The sequence below is a fragment of the Leptonychotes weddellii genome, chromosome 11 (assembly GCF_054177405.1).
Source record: "Leptonychotes weddellii isolate Sample4059 chromosome 11, ASM5417740v2, whole genome shotgun sequence".
NCBI lineage: Eukaryota > Metazoa > Chordata > Mammalia > Carnivora > Phocidae > Leptonychotes > Leptonychotes weddellii.
The window spans coordinates 246,558-272,201 of record NC_138379.1 but is presented as its reverse complement, the minus strand read 5'-3'; the positions used below and the strand labels follow the sequence as shown (position 1 = coordinate 272,201).

The following is a 25,644-nucleotide window of genomic DNA, read 5'->3' as shown; positions in this document are numbered from 1 at the left end:
CCCCCCCCCACCCCCCCAGGCACCTGCCAGCACATGGAAGGCAGAGGGTTTGTCTGTCGTGTCCCTGTTCCATCCTGGCCCTTTTGACTCCCCAACCCACAGGAAGGTTATTCGGCCAACCTTTAAGCCTGTGTACCTGCTGCCCCCTGCTTACAAGGCCCCGTCCCAGACTTGCCCACTCAGTTCTACCAGTCAATTCAGACCCTTCTTCTAGGAAGCCTCCCTGGACCCTGCTGGCTGCGGGGTCTCTCTGCCTTGCAGTCCCTCCTGTGTTTGTTCCACTTGGCCGTGGTCACTCTGAAGCCAGTGTCCTGAGCCCAGCACAGGCCCTGTGTGCAGGGTAAGGGCAGCACCCTCCCTGCCATAGTCTGGCCCATCTGGTAGCCTCTCTCTCCATTGGCCTGTGCTCTGCTCTGTGCCCAGTGGGCCTGTCCTGGCCACTCATTGCCACCCTGCCCTCTCTTTCAGTCCAGACTCCCTGCTCACAACCCCCTCTGTCCAGCTCCTGTGGCCTGATGATCCCATGGGCTCAGGGAGGAGGACTTGAGATTGGAACCCCTTAAGTGTAAGTGCCCCCCCCTCAGGAGAGGACCTCCCTGTTGCAGCCCCTCTCAGAGTCCAGCTGAGGAAGGGGGCCCAAGCTGATGAATGCTAGTCTGGGGCAGTGTGTGGGGTCACTCTCAATACCTGGGACCAGGCATAGGGGGCTGGAGGGAGTCTTGGGCCTAGACTTGTCCTCTTGCTCTTCAGGGCCCCTCCATGGGCCCCAGGGGGCTGTGGCACCTTCTTGCTGGGACTCCAGGGACCTACCAGGGAGGGGGCTAGAGTGGGGGGAGGGGGCTGCAGCCCTGCCCTTAGAGCCAATTCCAGATGAGTGTGCTCCTGGGATGATCCCCCAGCCTCAGGCTCCCATGGCCAGCCCTCCCGCCAACCTGGGTACCCAGGCAGTCCCCAGTCATGCCCTCCCACCAAACAGGACATGCAGTGGTAGGTCTTGGTTGGGGTGAGGGGCACCCACCACAGGCGCAACTCCCTGCAGGCCGGAAGCCTCGCCAAGGCCAGGGGGTCACTGCTGTCTGTAGAATCAGGCCCTGGAATAGAGGCAGCCAGCTCCTTCAGCCTGTGTGGGGGCAGCTGCTCCGGACCTGCCCAGGCCTAGGGAGAGAGAGGGCTGGTTTGGGGGCACAGCCTTCAAGGGGGCTGGGTGGGGAGTGCCCTGAAGATAGAAGGAGGGGGGTGAGAGCTGGGGCCTCTGGCCAGCGATGGCTGTGGGGCAGGGTACTGTCAGGCCAGGACGCTGGTCCCCTGTCGTAGTCCTGGAGTCCTGACCCAGCTGGGGGTGGCAGGGCCTACCTGGCATTGGTGTCGACGCTCCCGCAGGCCTCTGGTGGGGTTCCCGCAGAGGACTCGGCTAGCCCCTAAAGAGGAGGATATGGCTGGGCCTGGTTTCGGGTTGAGGGACTGCAGGGTCAGCTTTCTGCTGAGATGGGTTAGTTACCATGGGTGAGGTTGCTGGTGTCATCCTCTGGAGCTGGGTCCTTGGGAAGCAGGCTTTCAGGCAGAGGACCCCCAGTGACCAGTAGGGAGAGTGGCCATGGCCTGGGGGCCCATGGCTGGGTCTCGGGCAAGGAGAGCTCGGAGCTGAGTTTCTGAATGGGGGCTCCATGGGGATGATCTGCCCGAGGGTCAAGATCAGAGGTCACGGAAACCCACACCAGCCGGCCAGCCCAAGAGCCCCCCCTCCCCCAGAACTGTCCACAGACCAGGGACCCCTGCCACCCAACATCTGGGTGTCTGGAGGCCCATGCCCCAGCAGGTGCTGCTCACAGGGAGGTTATCCTGGCCTGGGGGCAGGTGTGCAGGGCTCTGGGAAGAAAAGATTCAGGCCGAGAAGGGTTAGGAGATGTGGCTGTCCATCTCTGCGAGGCCTAGGGGTGTGCTTGGGGTACAGAGCTCTCTTCCTGGGGATGGTAGGGGTGGCAGCCTCTTCTGGGGCTCAGTCAGTAAGGTCTCCAGGCTGGGTGGGGCAGCCCTTGCTAAGAGGGCCAGTGAGTGGCTGCCATACCCAGCCCAGGGAGCAGGCCATCCAAGACACTGCCCTCCCTGATGGCCTCCTTCACCATGAGCCAGTCCTGGTCCAGCTTCCGGGAGGCCGGGGGGCCTGTGTGTGTGGCTGGTACCTCATCCAGGACCTGCAGCTGGGGGATGAGCTTCCTCACCTCTGCCCGATAGTTGTAGCCCCGCGGCACCTGCAGGGGGGAGGGTGTGGCAGGCCTGGGTCCAGTGGGCCCTTCAGGCCAGCTCTATCCTGTGGCTGCTTTCTCCAGACCCTCTGTGGGGCAAGGCAGGGGAGCTGAGGGTTGGTGATGCCGGCCCACCCTGCCAGGGCGGGCCTGGGTCACTCTGGGCCAGCAGGGACTTTGGGGACCCTGGGCTCTCACCTGTATGTGATCTCACTCTCTGGGCTCACAGCCAGGGCCCAGTGGTGTCCTCTGGCCTGTGGGGCTGCCCTGAGCTCAGAGCTGCGGCCCAGCTGGGCAGCCCTGTACACCGATCGCACAGCACAGAGCCTAGCAGGGCAGGAGGCATGAGCCCCAGGTGCGCACGGGCCCACGATGTCTGAGTGCATTCCCACCTAGGGCACGCCCAGGCCTGCGGGGGACGGAGGGGGCTTCGGACTGGGCCTGCACGCATGTGTGTGTGTGTGTGTGTGTGTGAGTGTGTGTGAGTGTGAGATTCCATGTGCAGACTGAACCGACTTCACGTGGGTGAATTATGGGCCGGGGGGCAGCGTGTGTGCACATGGCCCTGTGGGGCCCTGTGGGGTCTGGTCCGGGCCCAGAAGGTCTCCAGCAATACAAGAGAATGAGCTCATGGTGAACAAGTCACAGGGTGCAGGTGGGCCGTGCCCTGGAGACGTGACCTGGGGATGCTCCCGTGCTCAGGTGGGCAGAGAGGCCCCTGGGACCGTGGGGGGGCACAGAGTGCCTCGCCCTCCTGTGCACGGTGGGTGCCCACCACACGCACCTTGTTGGAAGGGCTGGGCGCTGGCCGCAGGCACACCAGGTTGCCCTCCAGGGTGAGCGTGGCCAGCCTCGGGCACAGCTGCAGGAAGCGCACCTGCCCCAGGTCCTCCACGCTGTTGCCCTCCAGGTCTAGCACCTCCAGCTGCTGCAGCAGGCACAGCGGGCTCAGGTCTGAGACGTTGTTGAAGGAGACGTAGAGTTCCTGGGGCGGCAGGGGGCTCAGCCAGGGCTTGGCCTGGCACCCTCTCCCCAGCCCAGGGCACCACAGACCCACCTTCAGGGCCGGGAAGGAGCCAATGCCATCCAGGTCAGTCAGGCCGCAGCGAGCCAGCCACAGCACCTGCAAGTGGCCCAGGGAAGTGCCCAGGTCTCTGTAGAGGGCAGGGTTGGCTGGTCAGCACTGTTCCGGGCTGGAGGCCTTGTCTGTATCCATGAAGGCCCTGTGCCAGCCCTTGTGCCCTTCCACCACCCACATCCGGCTCTCTCCAGGCACAGGGGTGCCTGTGAACTGTGGCCCGTGTGTGGCAGCCTCCAGGCCGGGAGCCCCTGCCTCCCTGCATTCCCTCCTTGCTGCAGCCTCCTGGTCTCCAGCACGGGGAGAATCCACCTTCTCCTTCCCCTGGAGGGCCCGAGGCTGGCGGGGGCGGGGGGGGGGGGTGGGCGGGGCCGGGGGGGTAGGCAGGAGTAGGGTGGTGGGGCCCATGCTGGACAGCTTGGCTGGGCCCCACCTACTGCCCGCTGCAATGCGGGCGGACAAGGTGGCTCCCTCCCCAGTGGGTTCAGCCCCGGGGCCTTCTCCCTTCCTCTCTCTCTTTGGCCTTTCTTGGGGATGGCTTCCCCACATTACAGCCCCTCCCCCAGCCAGCTCTGCCTGCAAGACCTCCTCCACCCCTGCCCAAGCCCTGGACGTGCCCCTGTCACCCTCTCTCTGCCTACCTCTCCCCTGCAGATGGGCAGGCCAGGGCTCTCTGGGCCCCGCCCCTGCCTTTGGGGTCCTCTTGTCCTCGGCGTCCCCTGACGGGGCATGGGCCCAGTGTTCAGACCCTTTCAGTTGGCTTCTGGGATGGTCTGGATGGTATTTCTTTTGCAATTTCCCTGTGTTCCCTGTTCTCACGTATAGAGCTCTGCCGCCGGCGTGTTGGTCCTCCGAGAACGACCCTTGTCTCTGGTCGTCTCTGTCCCCTTTACCTGTTGTTGCCTTTCATTCTGCATTCCGGGAGATTTCCTCATTCCGACCTTGCCCCTGACATTTTTATGTCGGCTGTCCTATGTCTAATTCTGAAGTGCTCTTCATTGCTGATCCTTTTTCATGGCATGTTGTTCTTGTCTCGAAGATACGGAGAAGCCACATCTGGTCTCTCACGACATTAGTTGAAGAAGTTTGGAAGTTTTACTCCCCTCCTGGCATTGTCTGGTCTCTCCCGGGACCCTTTGTTTTGACCTTTTCCTCTGTGCTGCAGGGACCCTAGTATTTCTAATTATACTACTAATAGCTTCTTGGGCATTCAAACTGGGAGCGAACATGTGGAATCCTGCTTGGAAGATATGAGCCACTGGGGGCCCTGGCGTAGGGGGCTTCCCTGCCCGGCACGAGGTGATGGTGGGGGCCAGTGGCTGGGGGTGGGGCAGACCCGTGCGTGACTCCCACGCTTGCACCTGCGGCTGCCTGTGGGGTGGGCTGCCGGGTCTCCCTGTGTTCTCCGAGTGCACCCTGCATTTTTGTGCCGAGGACTTGGCCCCTGCCCCTCCCCCTGCTCAGATGCGCCTACGCTTGTCTCCTCCTGTCAGCCACGTGACATAGGATGACACCCTCAGGCCCCTCTTCCAGTGCTCACGCTCCCTGCCGGATGTCTGACCACCCTTTCACCTGGCCAGAGCCCCCTAACCTTTCAGTTACGGAGACGCCCCGTGTCCCCAGCCTGTGGCCCGGAGTGGATTTTCCCATCATCTTGTAATTGGGCTGAAATGTGTGTCTAGTGACTTCTTCAAGAGGGGTTAGTCAAACTGTTTTCCTTGGGCTCTAACTCATTCAGAAACGCTGGCTGGGCATGAAAGTCTTGGTTCATGCCTTCTTTCCACGGTTCCGTCTTCAGGCTTTGAGTGTCTGTGTGGGGAAGTCTGAGGAAAACTTCACTCCTCGTCTTCTTAAAGGAAGATGCGGTCTCTTCCCTTGGCCGCCTCCAAGTCTCATCTCTGTGTCGGTAACTCTGTCAGGGTATGCCTGCCTTGCTGTTGGCGGGTCACGTTTGATGATTTCTTTCAGGCTGTAGTTGAACGTCTTCTTTTACGTCTGAAGAGTTTTCTTTAATCTTTAAGCATTTGTTCTGTTCTATAGTTTCGGTTTGCTTCTGCCATGATCGGTTATGCACGTGTCAGACTGTCCATCTGCCCCCCGCCTCACAGGCTTCTAGACTGCATTCATGCACAATGAACTGTGCTCATGGTACCATTCCTGTCTTCCCGTGCAATCTCTCGACGGGGTTTCCTGCAGTATTTCTTTCAAGTTTGTCTTCATTTCTGAGCTGGTATTATTGTTTCATTCCATCTGTGTTCAGAGTCTGTGCAGGGGAGACTGGGTGCTATGTGCCCAGCTGAAAATGGGGAGTTCTATTTTTATTGGGGAATAACTAGCAGGTTTTTTTTTTTTTTTGCTTCATCTCAGATTAAATAGGAAAATTACCAACTGTTTAGAGCTAATGACAACAAAGCATACAAAATTTGTGAACCCTGCCTAAAGGTGTACATAAAGAGAAATTTAGGGGCGCCTGGGTGGCTCAGTCGTTAAGCGTCTGCCTTCGGCTCAGGTCATGATCCCAGGGTCCTGGGATCGAGCCCCACATCAGGCTCCCTGCTCAGCGGGAAGCCTGCTTCTCCCTCTCCCACTCCCCCTGCTTGTGTTCCCTCTCTTGCTGTGTCTCTCTCTGTCAAATGAATAAAATCTTTAAAAAAAGAGAAATTTACATCCTTAAATACATTTATCCAAAAAAAAAAACAAAACACAAAACTGGAAGGATTACAACAATTAAGCTGAGTATTTAGCTTAAGGAGCCAGTAAAAGAACAATAGCAAATTGCAAAAAGAACAAGAAGAGAAGACATAATAAAGATTAGGATGAAAGCAGTAACAACCAGACAGATTGTAGAGAAGACCAGCAGAGCCCAGAGCCGATTCTTCAAAAAATTAATGGACAACCTCCAGCAAGACTGATGAAGGCTAAGAAGGAGACAATGCAAATAAATACACACCATCTTAAAAGAGGAATAGTTATAGCCAGAACAACAATTAAAAAAAATAGAAGACCACTATAAACAAAGTACATGCCAACATTTTTGGAACTGTAGATAAAGCCGGCACCTAAAGAAATAGAAAACTGGATGCTGACACCCCCCACCCCACCCCCCGCCAACCCTGTAAGTCCTCAGATCTGTACTGGTTTTAGAAGTAAGTTCTAATTAGCCATCATGGAATAGACACTCTCGATCTTCCACAATTTCTCATACAGGAAGTTTCGAAATTAGAGCAGCTGAACAGAACAAGAGGAGGGAGAGGCAGCCTGGGAGTCAGGCCTTGACCCCAGAACCGGAGGAGCACAACGCCAGGGGGTTGAGGGGGGGTCCCTCGTGAACACGGGCATGAAAATGCCCAGCAGATAGGATTTCAGTGTTACGGTGCTTGTAACTCAGCGCAATCGAGTAGAGTCCCGTGCACTGATCGCCCAGAGGTGAATTATCACTTTCTGACCATGCTGACAGGGCAGAGAGACTCAGACACACACCCACTCAGATAAAAGACAGACCAAGAGTGCCCACTGCCGTCTTGGTAATTCCGAAAACCAGCTCCAGAAGGTAAGAAAAAGAAGCATGAGGGCTGGAAGTGAAAGACAACCCTCATCATCAAAACGGAAACCCCAACGGAATTAACAAACTATTTGAATTAATTTGAGTTTGGCAGTATTGCTAAGGCGAAAATAAAGACACAATATTGCCAGATACAAGACCCATGTATAAAACTCAACCGTGTTTCACTGATTTAAAAAATGTGTTCTAGGGGCGCCTGGGAGGCTCAGTCGTTAGGCGTCTGCCTTCGGCTCGGGTCGTGGTCCTGGGGTCCTGGGATCGAGCCCCAGGTCGGGCTCCCTGCTCTGCGGGAAGCCCACTTCTCCCTCTCCCGCTCCCCCTGCTTGTGTTCCCTCTCTCGCTGTGTCTCTGTCAAATAAATAAACAAAATCTTTAAAAATAAAATAAAATTAAATTAAAAATGCGTTCTAAATCAACATAATGTTTCTCTACACTTGTAATAATCAACCAGAAAATAGAATAGGAACAGGACTTCCTTCATGATCATAAAAATACTATAAATGTGTGGGAATTACTTTTGTTCTGGTTTCAGGGGACTCTGGTTTCACAGGGGACCGGTGTCCTGCCCCGTTCCAAGTGGCAGTGGGGTAGCTTAGGAGGTGTGCCTGGTTAGCTCGTGCCAACCCCAACTCCGTCCTCTTCCCAGCGGCCGGTGTAGGTGAGTGTATACACTAGAGCTCTGCCCCGAGAAACGTAGGAAGAACGCCAAGAACCTGCTTGTTCTCAATAGTAGACACAGGAGGGCATGTCCCCTGTTACAGGATGAACCAAATGCATGTGTTAAAGTCCTAACCCCCAGCACCCCAGAATGTGACCCTATCTAGAGCTACAGTTGTTGCAGATGTAATTAGTTAAGATGAGCTCACACTGGAGTGGGGAGGGCACTATGCCATCTGGTGTCCTTATGCAAAGGGGACCTATGGACACGGACATGGACACAGGGAGAATGCCGCGTGAACGTGAAGGCAGATTGGGCTGATGAGTCTACAAGCCAGGGAACGCTGAAGATTGCCGGCAAAGTCCCGCAGGAGGAGAGGGGAATGAAGTGGGTTTTCGCTCACAGCCTCGGAAGGAGCCAGCGCTGTCCACCTCGATCCTGACTTCTGGCCTCCACAACTGGGAAAGAATACATTTCTGCCACTCAGGCCACCCTGCTCGTGGTGCTCTGCTCATCAGAAATCTAACACACTCCCTCAGTCCCCCTGCGAGGATGCCTGTGCCTACAGAAGCCGTTGGGTACTGGGAGGGGACATGCATGAGGATGGAGGGCCACATGCTGTAGGGAGACTGGCTGAATGAACCTGACCCCAGGAGCCAACGCTGGGCTTCTTGTCGGTTCCACGGGAGACTGAGGTTCTTGTCTGTTCTGTTCACTGATGCATCCTCAGTGTTTAGAACCGGGTTTGGCCCAGATACGCATTGTTGGATACAGGTTTCTATGCCTTGCAGCTGAAAGCTAACTGATAGCATTCTGATAACAAACTTTGTAGGCAAGTTTAAAGACTCTATTAAAAATATAAAAGAACACATGAATGGAGAGCGATCTCATATTCATGAATGTAGATGACTTAGCAAATAATCCAAATTAACACATGAATCTTTTTTAATTCCAAAAAAAGAATTCCAGAAAGATTCCTGTGTGTGAAACCCAACCAACAGTTCATAAACTTCAAATGCAAGCTAGGTCATTTTGGGAAAAGGAAGACTAAGACGAGGGTATCCGACACGAAGCAATGAACACAAAGCCGTACCAATACGAGGTGCAGGACCAGACCGACAGATGAGACGGAGAGCTCCCATTGTCTCATCCACATGTGGGCCCCCTAAGTGGCAGAGTGGTGCCACCATCGGCAGGGAAACGGGATTGCTGGGTAGATGATGTTGGGGAAACAGAGTCCCTCCATGGCAGGAAATAAAGCTGGGTCCCAACCTCATGCCACGGTTGAAGGTGACCTCACAGGTAAGTTGGATGAAAGTAAAAGGTGAGACCATAAAAGCGAATAAGAGAAAAAGTAGAATATAGCCCCCTGACTTTGGGGGTGTGAACGAACTTCCTAAATAAGATCCCAATCACCAACCAGAATTGATGGGACAAATCAAAACGAAGGGTTTCTGTTCAAGTGAAGGCCGCCACAGCCGGGGTGAGCGGGAGCACCTTGCAAATCTAAACCACACTCAGCCTACGCAAGAACCGGAAAGCAAGAAAAAGAACCCACCTGAAGAATTGGTACAAGGCATACGAAGAAGCAAGACTCGACAGCATCAGCAGAGAAATGCTCGCGGTTAAGCTGTAGTGAACGGCTAGTGAGTGTGCTTCTTCACACAACGAGTACTGAGGATCGGCCGCTCTTGTGTGCCGCTGACTGGGGGCAGAAGCCTCCGAGGCCGGCAGCGCCCTCCTCCCGCGTCCGCGGCTGTCTGGAAGCAGCCCCACCGAGGGGACTGTTCTTCATGCCAGCCGGGGCCGAATTCTCTCTCAGCTTCCGATGGACGGACAGACGCTACGTTAAAATTATTTTCCAGTCCTTAAGATGCTGCCTGAGATTTTATTTTATTTTATTTTCAAGTAATCACTACGCCCAACATGGGGTTCGAACTCTGGACCCTGAGATCCAGAGTTGCGCCCTCTTCTGACTGGGCCAGCCCGGCGCCCCTCCTGCCTGAGATTTTAATGTCCTGAAAATGGCTGTTATCAGCTAAGTCGTAATAGGAGCTTACTGGACTGTCATGTTTCATTAGTTCCCTTTTACGAACTTTTGTCCACCTTCAGCCCATGGACATTAGCAAACATCCCGTGGCCAAGTCTCAGGATCTGATAATAGAAAGAACCGCAAGACTCATTATGTTTCTCACTATTGTCGCCAAGGGACAGAACATGTTTTCTTGCAGTTTATGATCTAATCATTTTTCTTGGAATTGAATATTTTGTGTTGTCACAAATGGTGTGTCAGATTTCTTAGTTTTATAATACCTTCCACTTCTCTTTATAACCTTCATCCTTTATCTTACATGCTCTTCATGTACCTTATTCTTCATTGAGCTCGTTAGTACGCCTTAACAAGGAAGGAATAAACACGGCTTTTCGTCTTTGTTAAGCTCTCCGTCAGAACACTGCTTCACCACGCATGCGAGGCGTGTCTCCGAACACCGTTGCCAGACCCTCGTGTGCAGGTGCAGCAGGTGCCCCGATGCCTGGCTCACTGCTTCTCTGCCCTGCATCTTGGGCCACGCACTGAGGGCCACGTGGTCTTCCAACTTTCTTTGCTTCCATTTCCAGATCGTCAAGTGTTCTATTAAATTCTTTTTGATGTTTCTTTTTAATTTTATTTATTTATTTGTCAGAGAGAGAGAGAGCGAGAGAGCGAGAGCACGAGCAGGGGGAGGGGCAGAGGCAGAGGGAGAAGCAGGCTCCCCGCTGAGCAGGGAGCCTGACGCACGATTTGATCCCAGGACCCCGGGATCATGACCTGAGCTGAAACCAAGAGTCAGACGCTTGACCGACTGAGCTGCCCAGGAGCCCCAAACCAGCAGTGTTTTCATGCCACCCATTTTGCTAGAACACCTAAAATGGTCTGATATTACTTGGGCTTTGTTCTTTCCAGCCGATGAGGTAAACAAAGGACATCGATCTGTGCTTAGTTTTGAATTTTGTCTTTTAAGTTGATTATTAAAGTGCTGTTGTGTTTTATGTGAGGCCGTGCTCATCTGCTCTTCTTGCTGGGCATGAGGGCTGATGGGCACCAGCATGACCCCCAGGTTCCCAGCCCCAGCGGTACCGGGACACCCCAAACCCTGAAGGCTTGGGTGGTGTTGGGGCACCCACTGGAGACTGCTTGCTGGCTGGGGAGCCTTCACTGAAGGTCGGGGCACCTTCCAGGCACCCCACAGTCAGCCACATGACCTGGTGTGACCGGCCTGACACTGAGCACAGGCTCCGGGTGGCATGGGTCACCTTCAGCCGGGGCCTCCACCCAGCTGGGGTGGGTGACATGAACTACATGTAGCAGAGTCAGGCTGGAAGGGTGGGCATTAGGGCCGGGAGATGGAGACAGCAGGACACCCAGGAGCCTCTCAGTGGGGAACCCCCTTGCCCAAGAGGGGCACTCACCTCACAGAGCCCAGGCAGCTGCCGTTGAGCTTCAGCTGGCTGAGGTTGGGCAGGTGCACCCCTGCGTGCCACAGGAGGGAGAGGTGGGTGACAAAGCCTTACTCCCTCACTCACCTCTCTGCACCCTCGTCAGTGCCCCGTGGCTGCTCTGAGTCCTAGTGCAACCTCAGGGCCCTGTGCTCACGCCTGCGGCCTGCCTCCAAAGAAGCAGGCACGAGCAGGTGCACCTGAGCGGACCAAGCCACCCGGAAGGCCAAGAGGCCACGGGACTCAGGAGTCTGCTTGGAGGAGGGGAGCCTCATTGGCATGGGTGGGGCCACCACCGCTTGGGTCCTGCCGCCGAGCCACGTCCCAAGCCCAGCCACGGGAACCCCAGACCAGAACCTCCATCAGCTCGCAGCACTGGGTACCAGAGCACAGGAACCCCCTAGCCGGTGTCCCTGTGCACCCCAAAGCCCCGGCAAAGTGATCTGAGTCAGACTCTTTTGAAGAAGGGCACTGACCCTGCAGGACAGTCCTGATCCCTTAAAAAGGGGTGCAGCATGGGCCTGTGGAGTACGGGGTGGGCCTGTGGGGCGCAGGGCAGGCCCGTGGGGTGCAGTGGTGCACAGACCGGAGCCTGGCTGGCAGCACTGGAGCGGATGGGCCCTCAGAAAGAAGTTGGAGCTTGCCCTTGGCGGGGGGTGGACAGGGAGGGGCTCTCACCAAAGTTCCCCAGGCTGTTCTCACGGGTGTTGACACACATCTCCAGCATGTTCACCAGTCGAAGGTCGTCTACCTGGGCCAGGGCCCGCTGCGGAAATCGATGAAGAGTCAGCCCTGGGGACTGCACAGTGGTCACTCCCTCCCAGGGACGTCCCTGCCTTTGGCTGTGAGGCTGTGACCGGTGGCAGACATTTCCCTGCCCCCTCTATGCTGACCTCAGCCGTGGATGGCTTGCCTGGTGGGGTATGAGGGCACAGAATGGGAACAGAGCTAGTAACTGTGCTTGGCTGGTGGGCCTATCAGCAGAATAGGGCCTGAGGGGTGCCAGTGTCTAACGAGACCCACGGAACAGGCCCCAACGTGACAGTGGATTTAGGACTGGGTTGAGGGCTGATGTGAGCGCTGCTGGGGCGGGAAGGACAGATGCCCATGTCCTGTGGCAAGGACATGTCTCCTGAGATTGTCTCCTGGGGCGGCCTGGATGGCAGAAAGCATGCATGAGGAACTTGTCACATTGAGCCGAGAGGTGCCAGCACAATGTGGGCGGAGTAAGCTTGGCTGCACTTGATAAGGTGCTGTGAGACACAGGGTTCAGAGGGCAGGGAGGGAGCCCAGGAGATTTGGAACCTGTGGGCCTGGAAAATAACGTGGTCTCTCAATCCCAATCAGCCAAACAAAAGGCTGCGAAGGTCTGCAGGTGGGATGACCCAGGTAGTCCGTCTCGGGGAGCAAGCCAGGTCGCTCCATGCACCTGCAGAGGCTCTGGGGCTCTCAGGGGAGGCCTCCGGGAGCTGGTGGCCCTGTTTACAGTGACTGAGTCTGCAGAGAGAACTGTGTCCAGACACCATCGCAGGCTCTCGGCACCGGCATCGACTGGACTCCACCGTGTTGAACAGCATGTGTGGTTGTGGACCTCTGATCACCAGCATGCCGTGGCCTGGACTGGGGTTCATGGAGACCGTCCGAAACGACAGTGTTTGGGGCCATGTTCTCCAGCCAGGAGCCAGGCGGAGAAGGAAGGCGGTCCCAGGATGGACAGAAGCCCCACAGGGACAGAGCAATCTCTAATCAAAGTGTGTTCCCGCACAGGGCGCCCAAACATTTGTCCAGTGGGTGTCAGTGCCACTGGACTTCCTTCTCAAGGGGGGGAGGCCGGTGAGTTACCCTGCTGTTCCCACCCTGCCGGCTGGCTGTGGGGGCCACACTGCTCTTCATGCTTCCCTGGGTCCTTCTTCGGATGCACCCAACGCAAACACTTTCTCCCAGGACGCAGACTCACCTGATGTGTGGTTAGTGGGGACTCGGGGGGTGTGAAGGCTCTGAATGTGGAGGCAGGTGGGCCATTGCTCATAATTGTCACTCTTCCCCTGAATTAGAACTGTGTGTCCGTTCCCCGGCCAGTGACAACACAGACCCCAGAGCAGGTGGCCTTGTCCATGCTGGGCTTGGCCAAGGGGGCCCTCAAGTGTGCATGTGTGGTTCACCTGCTGCTTACCCCCAGGTGCTGACCACGAGCAGGGCAGCCCCATGTGGCCCCTTTAGCCTGGATCCCAGTGGGAACCCAGTGCAGACCCCAAGCCTGAGGACGGAAACCTGTTGTTGGAGCCAGAGCCTGGGTGGTCTGTGGTCAGCGTTATGTGGCCATAGATGACATATGGGACACAGAAACGCACCAGGCCAAGGTGTTGGGAAAGGAAACCTGCCAAGGACTGCCACAGGGTGCCGTAGTGTCAACAAGATTCACCCAGGAGCAGTCTGAGTGGGCACTGCCCTGAGGATGACAAGGGGCATCCATGCGGACCTGAGGAGACAGATTCACAATACTGTTTGCACCCCACCTGGCCTGATTTTGTAGGGATCCCAGGCTGTACAAAGCCTTCTGTGTGGCAGGGACATCTCCTGGGGGGGAGGGTGTCCCACTATCCATCTGAGGAAGACACAGTGACCATACATACTCCTGCAAAAACCCTCCCTGTTGGGCACCGTCTCCCACAAATGAACACAAAACGAAAAGGAAATGAAACAGAGATTCCGGTGAACACCAGGAATGTCTGCAGCTCCCGGCCTGGCTCCTGGTGTGCGGTACTGGGGGGGTGACAAGGCTAGGCCCACCTCCGGGTCCAGCCAGGGTGTGGTGGGGGTCCCTGCTCTACCTGCACCTTGCTCCTGGCACTCCCTGCCATGGCCAGGCTGGACCCTCCCTGTCCTGCTGTCCAGGGCGGGGAGCTCTGTCCCCAGCCAGCAGCTCTGTCCAGTAGAGGAGACTCCAGCTCTGTGCAGAGGTCGGCCATTGCCCAGAGTCTCTTCTCAGGGTCAGGCTGTTGTCAGTGCAGCCTGGCCTCCCTGTGGCCCCAGGAGGGCCACCCCAAGCTCTGTGCACACCGGCCCCTCCAACAAGCCCACCTGCTGTGTCTGAACCCAGACTCATATGTGCGGAGGGACAGGACCCCAGAGCTGGCCGGTACAGAGGTGGCCTGCAGCTGTGGGCCTGTCTCTGTCCCCTGGGGCAGTGTGGGGGGCTGTTGAGGAGCTGGTGGGAGGGCTGTCCTGATGGGCTCCATGCTGGACCAAGACCCTGGGACGATATGGGCCTGCAGGCATGGCTGGAGGGCCGCACACACAGAGGAGCCAGCTTGGAGTCTGGGGAGGGGGGCCTGGACCGAGTGTCCCTTCCCCCTTCACTGATCAGGCAGTGCGGATGCTTCTGTGAGTTAGTTGGTTAGGAGGACGGGCAGAGACCTCGGGTAGCCAGGCTCCCTTCTGCATGTTGGTGAGCATGTCATCCTCGGGTCTCCAAGGGACCCCTCTCCAGGCACCTCACCCTCTTACCCTGTGCAAGGGTGCTGTGGGCCTAAGGGCTGCCTGTACCCGGTGGGGCCTGCCCCCTTAGCATGGCCAACAGTGGGTGGGGTGCGGAGCTGCCCAGAGTGGGTGCTGGGTGAGAACCGGGAGTCAAGAGGGCTCTGCATATCTGGGTGGGCCGCTGGGTGGGAGTGGGGGGGCGGCAGGTTTGGGAGAAAGCCTTCACCAGCTGCCCCAGACAACGGTCAGTGAGATCCTGGAATGGCCCCCACTTAATCAGCCCGCCCCGGATGGCAGGGCTCCCTCGTTTTGCCTGTGGCTTCGTTTATTCCTGGCGGTTTGCATCTCTGTGTGCCATGCACGCGCATGGTCTGCAGCCCTGCCTCCCACCAGAACAATGGCTGCTCGAACCAGGGGCTTCTCTGGTTCATGGAGCCGTTCATGGAGCCCAGCACACAATGCGTACTAGGCAAATACTTGTGGAGTTCCTGCCTGGCTCATTCCTGAGTGCCTGGGGGATATCTGCATCACCAAGCATCTGCGGTTGGCCGTGAGGGTGGAGCAGGTGCTGGGGACACAGCAGGGCTGAGAGCGTCCATCGGCCAGGCAAGGCTAGGAGAGCTGAGGACTGAGTGCAGGCTGGACAGCGACCCTGCAGTGGTGCCCCATGCGGACCCCTGAAGCCTGAGCCCCCAGCCCCCCAGCACTCACCAGTCGGGCAGGTGACCGGTACTCCTCCACCAGCTGCTCGCCACGGCTGTCCCTATGGCTGCCTGGGTCCTTGCTCTGTGGGCGGGGATTGTGCAGGCCTTGCCAGCTCAGCTCCCGCACTTGGACAGTGGCTGTGCTCGGCCAAGGCCCGTGGGCTCTGTCCCAGGCCTGGTCCATTCACATCCAACCTGCTGGGATAGGCAGAGGGCAAAGCTACTAAGCCTTTGCACTTCCTCTGATCTGCAGCCTGGCTGGGACCCTGCACAGCAAGCCTTTGGGGCTCATCCTGCCTGGCTCTGATGGGTCTCTCACTCACTTAGTCTCAGCCTGCCTGGGGGCTCATGATGGCCTCGCCATCACCCACTCAGCCTTAGCTCACACCCCACTGGGGTCTGGGTGGGTCACCTCCTTGTGTTTCTGCTCATCCCCCAAGGTCCACAACAAGGGTGCTGGTTCCAATCTTCTCTATCTGAGGTCCTGCCTAGGCTCTGTGCCTGAGGGGGGCCAGTTGGCCCCTGGTCATCTTTGCTCCGTCAGCTGTGACCAGCAGCAAGTCATTGGCTCAGGCCCAGTGCTGTGCCTCCCCACCAATGATCTCCAAGCCTGGGGGCCCAGGACCAGGCTCTCAAGCATCCCCCCCACCCACCCCTATGCCCACTGAGCCCCCTCACCTGGAGGCAGCTGCCTTTTCCCACCATGGGTCAAACATCCAGATAAGGGGGCAGCATGGGTCTTCAGGTGGCACCTGCAGGAGAGAGTTGGGGTGGCATCCTGGCCAGGTCCCTGTGCCAGGGGACTTGGGACAGGCCAGGCTGAGGTTATAGGGCCCATAAGTGAGCAGCTGTGGAGATGGTCGGGGCTGTCAGTGTGGGCACTGGCCCTTAGGTCAGATAGGGGACCTGGACTGGCTGATAAGACAGTCAGATGGTGACTGACTCCATCCTCTTTCCAAAAGGGGTCCTGGGTCTGCCACTCTGGACTATCTCTCATGGGCTGGCCTCCTTGGCACCCTGTCCCTCCTGAGCCCCCTCACCCTCAGGCTCCAAGGGAGGTTGTCCAGGGTGTCCCTGGACACCTGCACGAGGCTCACTTGGCATTGCTCCCTTTTTTTTTTTTTTAAGATTTTATTTATTCATTTGAGACACACAGAGAGAGAGAGAGAGCATGAGCAGGGGGTGAGGCAGAGGGAGAGGGAGAAACAGGCTTCCCGCTGAGCCAGGAGCCCGATGCGGGGCTCGATCCCAGGACCCTGGGATCAGGACCTGAGTCGAAGGCAGACGCTTAACGACTGAGCCACCCAGGCGCCCCTTAAAGCTGCAGATGCCTGGCCTGTCCCCTGACCCTGGAATCATCTCTAGGGTTAGAGCCAGAAGTCTGCCTGGAATGTTCTGGGCACTTCCCTCCAACGTGGGCTGAGCCTAGGTCTCAGGGTCCTAGGATGAAGCAGCAAAGCCAGTGGGAGACTCAGTGGTACCCCTAGATGTCCAATCTGGTCCTCCAGGGGCGCTGCCCACAACCCCTAGCCGTGCTCCGAGGGGTTCCCAGTCACGGGATAGGAGGGACCCCAGGCCCTGCCCCTGCGGGGGAGAGGGAGGCAGGGACCCAGACTCGGATCTGGCAGTTTCCATAGTGGGGACTGAGGAGGGGACCCAGATAGCTGATGAGCCAGGCCAGGGGCTGGCATTAGCCTGGGCTGTGGGGACAGAGAGGCCCACAGGTTTCCAACTTGGGAGGTTTGTGGGGCTCCCAGAGTGGCAGGGCAGGGTGGGGCTGAGCCATGAACAGACAGTCCCAGCCCGTGCATGGACGCGAGGGGACAGTGCTGGGACCCGTCCTCGGCCTCAGTTTCCCGCCAGGAACGGGGGAGATACAGCGAGGCCTGCGGCCCCAGGCCCAAAGGCGTGCTTGGCTCTCACCTGAGGGGTCGGTCTCGGTGCCACGGCCCTGGGCGCCCTCCGCTGCCGGGCGCTCACTCCGACTCGGGGTCGTTCTTCCGGTGGCGGGGTTGCGGGGCCTGGGCACCATGGCAACGGGGCCGGGGCATCATTTGAATACTCAAATATTCATGAGGCCGCGGGAATCTCCGTGCCTCCGCGGTCGAGCCACGCCCCTTAGCAACGGTTGCTAGGGCAGGCCGGCGGGGGCGGGGCAGCTGCCAACCCGGTTTGGGATCTGGAGGGTAGGGCCCCACGCGCTGGGCGCCCTGTGGGCTGGGAGGGAACCAGGGGCGGAGGTGAGACGCCATCAAGCCGCGGGGGTGGGGGGGCCGGACAGTCCGGCCAGGTGTCCGCCCCTGAAAAGGCGGTGTCTGGTGGAGACCAGCGCCCACCTTTCCCAGCTGGGAGGGTTGTCCCTGAGGCCCTGGCCTTGAGGGATGTACCCCCGCCTCCAAGTGTGGCCGATGCCAAAACAAAAGGAAGCGCTGTGGCAAAGGACCCCCTGAAGACGAGGGAAACCCAGACCTGGACACCCGGAGGGGAGTTTGGAGTGTCCACACTCGCGAGGGATGCCACCACCCGCTTTCATTTATGCGCCTTTACTTCGCGTCTATGCGCTTCAGGCGCAAGCCCGGCTCTGTTCTAGCCACCGCGCAGTGCGCGGGACGGCCAACCCGACACAGCCACGGCACGTGGGGTCGGTGATGTGGTGGGGGCGGGGGCGGCCCCCGAAGGGGTCCGCCAAGGTCGCGGCCTGCAGGGGGTGAGCTCCAAGAGAGCAGCACCGAGCCGGCACAGGAGGGGATAGGGGATGGGAGCAAAGCAAGGTTGGGCTTTCTGTGTAATGCACCGTTCTGTCTTTGTAAATAAGAAGGGTGTGTTTATGCACTACTTTGAAATTTTAAAAAATGTGAAAACCATGTCTTTTTGAAGGTGCGTTTGTGCTTGGGATGGGGGGAGATTTCAGTACACCCCCTTGAGCAACTTTTGGGTGGGATTTGCTGGGTACCATTTGTTAAATTGGGCCACACGGTAAGCTTCTGCAGGGTTGGAACCACTGGGTTCTCCCGGTCCGGAGCCACCTGACGGGAAGAATGGTGTAGGGCAGTCAAACCTCCGGCCACTGGGGGTCCCAGAGGCTTCCGGCGCGGCCCGGGCCTGCTCTGGGCGCCTGACCCTCGTCCTGGGGGGCCTCTCCGTTTTGCTCCAGGCTCCCCCCCGCCCAGCCCGGGGGGCGTCCGCGGTGCTGACCCTCCACCCTCCCTGTGGCTCGTCCCTGGACTGGCCCTTCCGCTCCGGGGTGGGCCCTCGGTGGGCTGCCCGTCGCGGCGCGGGGAAGCCCTCCCGGGCAGGGCAGGGACTTGAGCCGGACCGCAGCGACCCCGCCCCAGTCTACAACAGCCCGCGGTCCCGCTTTCCTAAGGGGCCTCTATTCCTCCGGAAGAGTTCGGAACCTTTCCGGAGAAGCCGTCGCCCCCGAATCCGCGACCCCCGCGCCCTCGCTGTCCTCCCGCCCGGCAGAGCCCAGCCCCCCTAGGCCGCGGCCCACGAGGGCCTCCAGGGCCGGCACCGCCCTCCGCGCCGTTTCCCGGAAGCCCCGCCCGGCCGCGGCCCTTGACGGGCGGGCGGGTCGGCCAACCGGAGCAGGGCGGGACGGGGCGGGACGGCTCCGGGGCGGGGCCCGGCGCCCGCGGCCAATGGCAAGCCGCGCCAGGCTGACGGACGGGCGCGGGGCGGGGCGTGCGCCCGTCTCCCGACCCCCCTCCCCTGAGTGTCCGCCGCCCGCGCCCCGCCGCCCGCAGCCGGAACCGCACCCTCCGCGGACCGAGCCCATGCGCTGGGCGAGCCACGCGCCCCGGCCCCGGCCCCTTTCCCCGCCCCCGCCCCGGCCCCGGCCTCGAGGGCAGTCGCGCCAGTGAGCGGTGAGTGCGGCGGGGGCGGGTGGGGGGCGGGCGGCGGCCCCAACCGGGGCTGCGGCTCGGGGCGTTGGAGGCGCGGCGGCGGCGGCGGGGCGCGCGGGGGCGCAGGTGAGCCGCGGGCGGGCGGGCAGGGCGCTGCGGCCGGGACTGCGGGCGGCGGCGGGGGCGCCGTGCCTCCGCGTCCCTGGCCCTGCCCTCCGTGGGGCCCCAGCAGTGCTCTTGGGCAGCGTGCGGGGGGCCCCCCGAACCGAGGTCCGCTGCGGCCCCCCTTTAGTCGCAAGGCGCGCTCCCAAGGGCTCGGGCACCAGGCGGCCATCACGATACACAGCAGGCGAGTCGGGGGTTAGGAAATCACTGTCCACTGGGGACAAGAGCAAGGGCACCCCCTCGTTAACCCTTACAAATTGGGACACCCCAGCTGGAGGCCTTGGCCCAGGCTTTGATTCTTTCTCACCTGTGCCCCCGCTCCGCACCTCCGTTGGGTCTGTTCCTCTCAGTCTGCTTACCAGGACCCCCCCCCACCCCGCCCCACCCCGCCCCACCCCGCACCCGGCTGCCTCATCTGCCTCCTTTTCTCCAAAGCTCATATGGTAACAGGATACCGCGGGGTTCCCCTTATTTTCATGTGTGCCCGTCTTTTCCTTGGAGAAGGGTGCAGGGGCTTCTTTCTCTGCCTGTCACGCTGAGCCTGGAACAGCGGCTGGCATGCAGTAGGCGCTCAGTAAATGCTTGTCCAAAGCAGCAACATGCTCGGTGGGGCCGGAGCCGGTTGTAGGATGGCACTGGCCTGCCTGGGCATGCTTCTGTGCGCTCCACTGTGGCAAGACCTGTTCTTGCAGGGAGGGGACTGGTAACCTCAGCCTGCAGGGCCTCCAGTTCAGGCTTTCTGCCTACCCAGCAACTTCTAATTTGGGTGCGTGGTTGGGAGATGCTCTCAGCTGTCAGCTCTGCCTTTGGGGGGCCAGCTCCGTGCTCTCTCACAACCATAAGTGCAGCTGAAGGTGGGGGCCATCTCCCACCCCTGGGCTGGAGGTGCCACAGGTGGGCGGCTGGGCCACCATTCTGGCGGCTTCCCCCGTTCCCTGGTTGTCTGGGGCCAGAGGGTGGGGCGGGCCAGCCCAGGGAGCTCCACAGGCCTGCTCTGCGTGGCTGGGCCATGGCTGAGTGCAGCTCCCTCAGCAGGTGGGACAGGAGACCACCACAGTGCCCCGGGCTGCATCCCTTGAGGAGCGATGACAGAATATAAGCTTGTGGTGGTGGGCGCTGGAGGTGTGGGGAAGAGTGCCCTGACCATCCAGCTCATCCAGAACCACTTTGTGGATGAGTATGACCCCACCATCGAGGTGAGTGTTGCTGTTCCTGTCCCCAGCCCTGAATCCTGATGTGGGCTTGTCTTCTGTGTGCTCCATAGGAGGACATCCCCTCCTTGTGGGACCTGGGGGCGGGGCGGGAAAGGTGCCCAGGAGGGGCTGGTGGTTGGATCGCCCCATCCTAGGAGAGGTGGGGGGGGCCCTGAAGCACTGTCCTCCTGCAGGACTCCTATCGGAAGCAAGTGGTTATCGATGGTGGGGTCCCTGAAGCCCTAGGAGAGGTGGGGGGGGCCCTGAAGCACTGTCCTCCTGCAGGACTCCTATTGGAAGCAAGTGGTTATCGATGGTGGGGGCCCTGAAGCCCTAGGAGAGGTGGGGGGCCCTGAAGCACTGTCCTCCTTCCTGCAGGACTCCTATCGGAAGCAAGTGGTTATCGATGGTGGGGGCCCTGAAGCCCTAGGAGAGGTGGGGGGGGCCCTGAAGCCCTAGGAGAGGTGGGGGGGGGCCCTGAAGCCCTAGGAGAGGTGGGGGGGGCCCTGAAGCACTGTCCTCCTTCCTGCAGGACTCCTATCGGAAGCAAGTGGTTATCGATGGTGAGACGTGCCTGCTGGACATTTTGGACACGGCGGGTCAGGAGGAATATAGTGCCATGCGGGACCAGTACATGCGCACTGGAGAGGGCTTCCTGTGTGTGTTTGCCATCAACAACACCAAGTCTTTCGAGGACATCCACCAGTACAGGTGAGCTGCTGGCCGGCCCTCAGGGGCCTCCCTGTCCCTGTTTCTCCTTGTGTCTCTCTGTCCGGGGCCTGGATGCAGCTGTGCCTGCAGCTCAGCGACTGGCTGCCCCCTTCTTCCTTGCAGGGAGCAGATCAAGCGAGTGAAGGACTCCGATGACGTGCCCATGGTGCTGGTGGGGAACAAGTGTGACCTGGCTGCCCGCACCGTGGAGTCCCGGCAGGCACAGGACCTCGCCCGCAGCTATGGCATCCCCTATATCGAGACGTCGGCCAAGACTCGCCAGGTGAGCCGGCTCCCCACCACAGCTAGCCAGGGACCCGCCCCGCCCCACCCCTGCCAGGGAGCAGTGCTCATTGCCCCCTCTCCCCCCACACAGGGCAGCCGCTCTGGCTCTGGCTCCAGCTCCGGGACCCTCTGGGACCCTCCGGGACCCCCGTGACCCAGCGGCCCCTAGCGCTGTAAGTGTCCCCGGACGGCAGGGCAGCGAGGGAGGCCAGGGCCCAGGGTCTGGGCTGACACAGCTCCAGGGAGAGGCGGAGGTCCCTGGAGAGAGCTGCCCTGAGCCAGGCCGGAGCGGTGACCCTGGGGCCCTGGCCCCTCGGCCCCCAGAGAGCCCCGTGGGCCCTTGTTGGCCCTGCCCCCTTCACGGGCTGGTGGGGACAAGGTTGCTAGGTCAGACAGGAGTGGGACACGGGGTGTTCAAGCTGGGAGCCAGACCAAGGCCCGCCCTGTGGGGGAGCTCCTGAGGAGCGAGCTGCCTGATGGGGGTAGCCCTGGGGCTGTGGGATGAGCAGGGCCCGGCTGCCCACGTGTGGGAGTCGGGGTGGGGAGAGGGAGGGGAAGGGCCGGGATTCTGCATGAGCTGGAGGCCGGGGTCCCTTGGTCCCCCTCCCCTGTCAGGCCCCCAGGCCGAGTCCCACTCTGAGCCGGCCCCTTCTTCCTAGGGCGTGGAGGACGCCTTCTACACGCTGGTGCGAGAGATCCGGCAGCACAAGGTGCGAAAGCTGAGCCCGCCCGACGAGGGTGGCCCAGGCTGCATGAGCTGCAAGTGCCTGCTCTCCTGACGTCCCTTCCAGGCCCCCCCTGACATCCCCGCAGGCCCTCTGTGCCCCAGCAGCGCAGGCAGGGGGCGTGGAGGTGCCAGATGCCGGGAGGAGGTGCCGACGGAGGAAGGAGGAGGGGAAGGAAGGAAGGAAGCGCCACCGGAGCCCGGCCAGCCCAGGCTCCCTGGACAGAGTGACCGCAGACCTCCCAGGACGCTTTGCACAGACTGTGGTGAACTGAGGCCACCGGCACCCTGGCTGTCACTCTCCTCCCAGCCCCGTCCTGGCCCTTTGGCCACAGGCTGAGTCGCAGTAAATTATTGGATGGTCTTGACCCTGGCGTCTGGCCGAGATTGGAAGGCACCTGGGACCCTCAGCTTTGTCTGCCCGGAGGCCCCTCTGCAGGGACCCCTGTAGGGGCTGGTGAGGCGGCCTGGGCCCAGCCACCCTGTGCTGTCTGGCTGGCTGTCTAGCGCCTCTTGCACGCAGCTCTGGGGCCGCAGGACCAGGCTGGCTTTGCGTTTTAACACAACACTTTATTGAACTTTCAGCAGCAAACGGGCTCAGAACCAAGGGTGCAAGCCTTCCTCTGGGGAGGGAGACCTGCTTCTTTAGGGGAAGGCTGAAATCACAGGGGGGCGTGGGCGCTCGTGTGCCCCACCTTGGAGCCTGTGCTGACTCCGGGGGGTGGCACATTTCTGAGTTTGGGGCCACCAAGAGGCGGGTGCTGAGGACGGCCGACCTGAGCTGGAGCTCTGGGGCTCCCAGGCAGGGTCCCAGCACATCTGCATGGCCTCGGCCTCTGCCCATTGCTGCCGGGTGACTCGGAGAGCCAGCCTCTGGCGGCACCTGCCTCCTGCTGTGGGGGAGGGGGAGGGGGGCCCCACCGGCCTGCGCCTGCTGAGCCTTAGCTGGGGTGGCCGGTGGTTCCCAGCGCTGCCCTAGGTCGGAGACATGGATCTGTGGGGCATGCCCAAGTCCCAGGGGGCCACACACAGCTCTGAGAGGGCTCGCCCAGGCTTGGGCCAGAACCCAGCACTGGCCAGGGCCACGGGGGGCTCCGTCCCATCCGTCTTCATTTTGTTCATGGGGGGGCTCGTGTCGTCTCTGCCCCCCAGGGCCTGGGGCCAGGCCAGTTGAGGTCCCCCCAACTCAGGGACTTGTGCACCTGGAGGGGTTGCCGCCGTCCAGGCAGGCCAGTGTGTTGAGGCAGGGCATGGTGCTGGCTGCCCAGAGCCCCAGGGCCCCCACGCTCAGCATCACGCTCTGCTCCAGAGGCCAGGGAGCATCTAGCAGCCCTGTGGACGCAGAGGTCGGACGGTCCCAGGCAGGTGCGGGGCCTCGGGGCTGTGGCTCAGCGCGGCCCTGGCTCTGTCTTGGCTGTGCTGGTCACCCCCGAGAGGGGTATGAGCTGCAGTGGCCACAGGGCAGGAAGGGTGTCCTGGGCCCTACAGCTTCCTCTTTCCTGGGCTGGGGGGACCCCGTCCCGAGAGTCCCAGGGGCATTCTGGGGCCTGGTCTGTGGTGTGCCCACTGGGGTGGCCCAGGCAGGGGCTGAACGGAAAGGGACCCAGTGCTGTGGCTTCGAGCCCACGTCGGGGGGCCACCTGCCTGCACCCTCCTGGTGCACTGGGAGGTTGGGGAGGGAATTCCATTGCTGTGGGGACAGCCGGGCCAGCAAGGGGTCTTGGGCTGGGGGCAGCCGGGCCAGAACCTGGGCCCTTGGCCCTCCCGGCTGCAGGGGTGCAGTTGAGGGCTCCGTGGACATTCCCTCCTGCAGCAGCTCCTCGGCCTTGAGGATGGCCTGGCCGGGAAGGGGTCCCTGCTGCTCATGCTGGGTGGCTGGGCCCGGGGAGGCCGGCCCGTCCACTCTGGGGAGCGTCTCAATGCAAGAAGGGAGGCGGGGCTTGGGTGCCGGGGACACTTCCTCCAGGCCCAGGGGCTTCGTGGGGAACTCCTCAGGACCGGCTGCAAAGAGGCAGGCTGCGTCAGCGTCCCCGGCAGGCTGTTTGTCCCCAGCTGGCTGGGGCCCAGCGTGTGCTCGTGGCTCCCTGCATGTCCACCCTGGCCTGCCCCTGACAACAGCCCTCCAGGTGCTGATGCCCAGCCGCTGCAGTGAGCGCCCGGACGCCCGGCCCCGGCCTGGGTTCCCCAAGGTTGGAGCAGAAGAGGAGAGGGACAGAGATGAGGAGGAAAGCCCCGGGGGCTCTGTCCCCTGTGTCCTGCCCCAGGAGGGTGAATCAGGAGGGGATGGGGCCCTGAGCCCACCTGGAGGGGGCAGGTCGCACTTATCCTTCAGAGCTGGCCATGGAGGATCGAAGGTGTCTGAGCACCACCTCATCCTCCAGGGCCCAGGGCTGGGCCAGGGTGTCCTGCAGAAACTCCCGAAGACCTTCCAGGGGCAGCTTCAGGAGGCGTTCTGGGCAATGGGTGTGAGTCAGACCCAGAGGGACCCTGCCCTGCCACCCCAGGGTGCCTCCCATGGACAGCTGCTGGGGTCCAGCTGTCCCAGGAGCGCCACGGGCTGCCCGTGGCAGGGGGAGGTCCCATGCAGGCTGCTCCTCTCTGGGGTGCCCCGCCCAGCCCCCTGCCGGCCTCCGTCCTCCACCGAGGCCTGCACCTCGCTCGGGTGGTGGGCCAGCCCCCCCTCCTCGGGCACACCTGGGCTCCCTCGGGCTCGCTCACTGCTGTGCATCTTGAGGATGGTATACGCCATGGCTCCCCGTCCAGGATGTAGGCATCCCAGAGCTTCAGAATGAGCAAGAAGGGGGTCTGTGGGGACAGCAGGTGTGGGAGGGGCAGTCTCGGTGGGGCCCACTGGCTGCATCGGATGAGGCCCCCCAGCCCCTCCTGTCGGGGCTCCAAACAACCCCGGGGGGTAAGGGCCTGGCAAGCATGACCCGCAAACCGGGGGGCCACAGATTCTGCCCCACCCTCGGGGGCCACAGGCCCTTAGAGGACTCCAGGCTGGCTGCGGAATGGGGCAAGGGCCTGTCCACTCCCCAGGCTGACCTGACTTTCCCAGGGGGAGCTGAGGTGGACATAGCCCGTCCCCCAGAACCACCTCAAGGGGGTCTCGGGTTCTCCAGGATGGGTCTGGGCTTCAAGCCTCAGCCTTCGGGCTTCCGGGTTGGGTCTGGCTGCCCTGGTCAGTGAGGCTCAGCTGGGGCCTCCCCGGGGGCCAGGGCCAGGGGCAGGGAGCAGGGCAGGGAGCAGGTCAGCTTGGGTGGCCTTACCTGGTCGATGAAACACTGGAGGAACCACTTGGCGGTGTAAATACCAGTGCACATCTGTTCCTCGTCCTGACGGAAGTGTGGAAGGTGCTCAGGACCCACCCAGCGGCCCCAAACCCCTGGGCCAGGGCCCCATGGAGCCAGGTGGACACACTCGCCAAGGCCCCGCTCAGCCCTGAGGACGCTCCTGGGCCCAGCAGGAGAAGGAACAGGACAGGGCCACTTTGGCAGGGTTCTGCTCGCCCCCCACCCC

The 25,644-nt window shown here is 60.7% G+C and overlaps 3 protein-coding genes across 6 annotated transcripts in view; 2 read left to right on the top strand and 1 right to left on the bottom strand.

Moving 5' to 3' along the window:
- Positions 1 to 20,333, top strand: part of LMNTD2 (lamin tail domain containing 2) — a 25,278-nt gene extending 4,945 nt beyond the window's left edge. Inside the window, exon 14 of the mRNA XM_081797484.1 lies at positions 20,245 to 20,333. The gene's annotated coding sequence lies outside the window, so the exon portion shown is untranslated. The remainder of the gene's footprint in view (positions 1 to 20,244) is intronic.
- On the bottom strand, positions 35 to 18,361 carry LRRC56 (leucine rich repeat containing 56). 3 transcript variants are annotated; one of them, XM_081797474.1, is made up of 11 exons: positions 17,126 to 18,356; positions 15,881 to 15,954; positions 15,210 to 15,400; positions 11,697 to 11,784; positions 10,992 to 11,052; positions 3,301 to 3,397; positions 3,028 to 3,228; positions 2,066 to 2,249; positions 1,499 to 1,675; positions 1,354 to 1,418; positions 35 to 1,155 (listed from the first exon to the last, which is right to left on the bottom strand). In XM_081797474.1, exons 3-11 carry the CDS (start codon positions 15,384 to 15,386, stop codon positions 652 to 654), a joined length of 1,554 nt encoding a protein of 517 aa, XP_081653600.1. In that variant the 5' UTR covers positions 15,387 to 15,400; positions 15,881 to 15,954; positions 17,126 to 18,356; the 3' UTR covers positions 35 to 651. The 3 variants fall into 3 exon arrangements, with proteins under 3 accessions (XP_081653600.1, XP_081653598.1, XP_081653601.1); XM_081797472.1 differs by having other exon boundaries at positions 3,028 to 3,397; positions 17,126 to 18,358; XM_081797475.1 differs by having other exon boundaries at positions 683 to 1,091; positions 3,028 to 3,397; positions 17,126 to 18,361.
- On the top strand, positions 20,271 to 22,493 carry HRAS (HRas proto-oncogene, GTPase). 2 transcript variants are annotated; one of them, XM_081797494.1, is made up of 5 exons: positions 20,271 to 20,408; positions 20,938 to 21,116; positions 21,240 to 21,399; positions 21,493 to 21,574; positions 22,061 to 22,493. In XM_081797494.1, the coding sequence occupies exons 1-4, from the start codon at positions 20,298 to 20,300 to the stop codon at positions 21,553 to 21,555; spliced, it is 513 nt and encodes a 170-aa protein (XP_081653620.1). In that variant the 5' UTR covers positions 20,271 to 20,297; the 3' UTR covers positions 21,556 to 21,574; positions 22,061 to 22,493. The 2 variants fall into 2 exon arrangements, with proteins under 2 accessions (XP_081653620.1, XP_081653619.1); XM_081797493.1 differs by lacking the exon at positions 21,493 to 21,574.
- The last annotated feature ends 3,151 nt before the right edge of the window (positions 22,494 to 25,644 follow it).

Excerpts from the sequence above, each read along its gene's own strand:
- LRRC56 (XM_081797472.1), bottom strand. The coding sequence starts at position 15,386 with ATGGACCAGGCCTGGGACAGAGCCCACGGGCCTTGGCCGAGCACAGCC. Across the intron at positions 3,398-10,991 it reads AGCTGCCTGGGCTCTGTGAG|AGACCTGGGCACTTCCCTGG; the intron begins GTGAGTGCCCCT and ends TGCCCTCTACAG. Across the intron at positions 2,250-3,027 it reads CGCCCAGCCCTTCCAACAAG|GTGCCGCGGGGCTACAACTA; the intron begins GTGCGTGTGGTG and ends TCCCCCCTGCAG.
- HRAS (XM_081797493.1), top strand. The coding sequence starts at position 20,298 with ATGACAGAATATAAGCTTGTGGTGGTGGGCGCTGGAGGTGTGGGGAAG. Across the intron at positions 20,409-20,937 it reads AGTATGACCCCACCATCGAG|GACTCCTATCGGAAGCAAGT; the intron begins GTGAGTGTTGCT and ends TCCTTCCTGCAG. Across the intron at positions 21,400-22,060 it reads CGTCGGCCAAGACTCGCCAG|GGCGTGGAGGACGCCTTCTA; the intron begins GTGAGCCGGCTC and ends CCTTCTTCCTAG.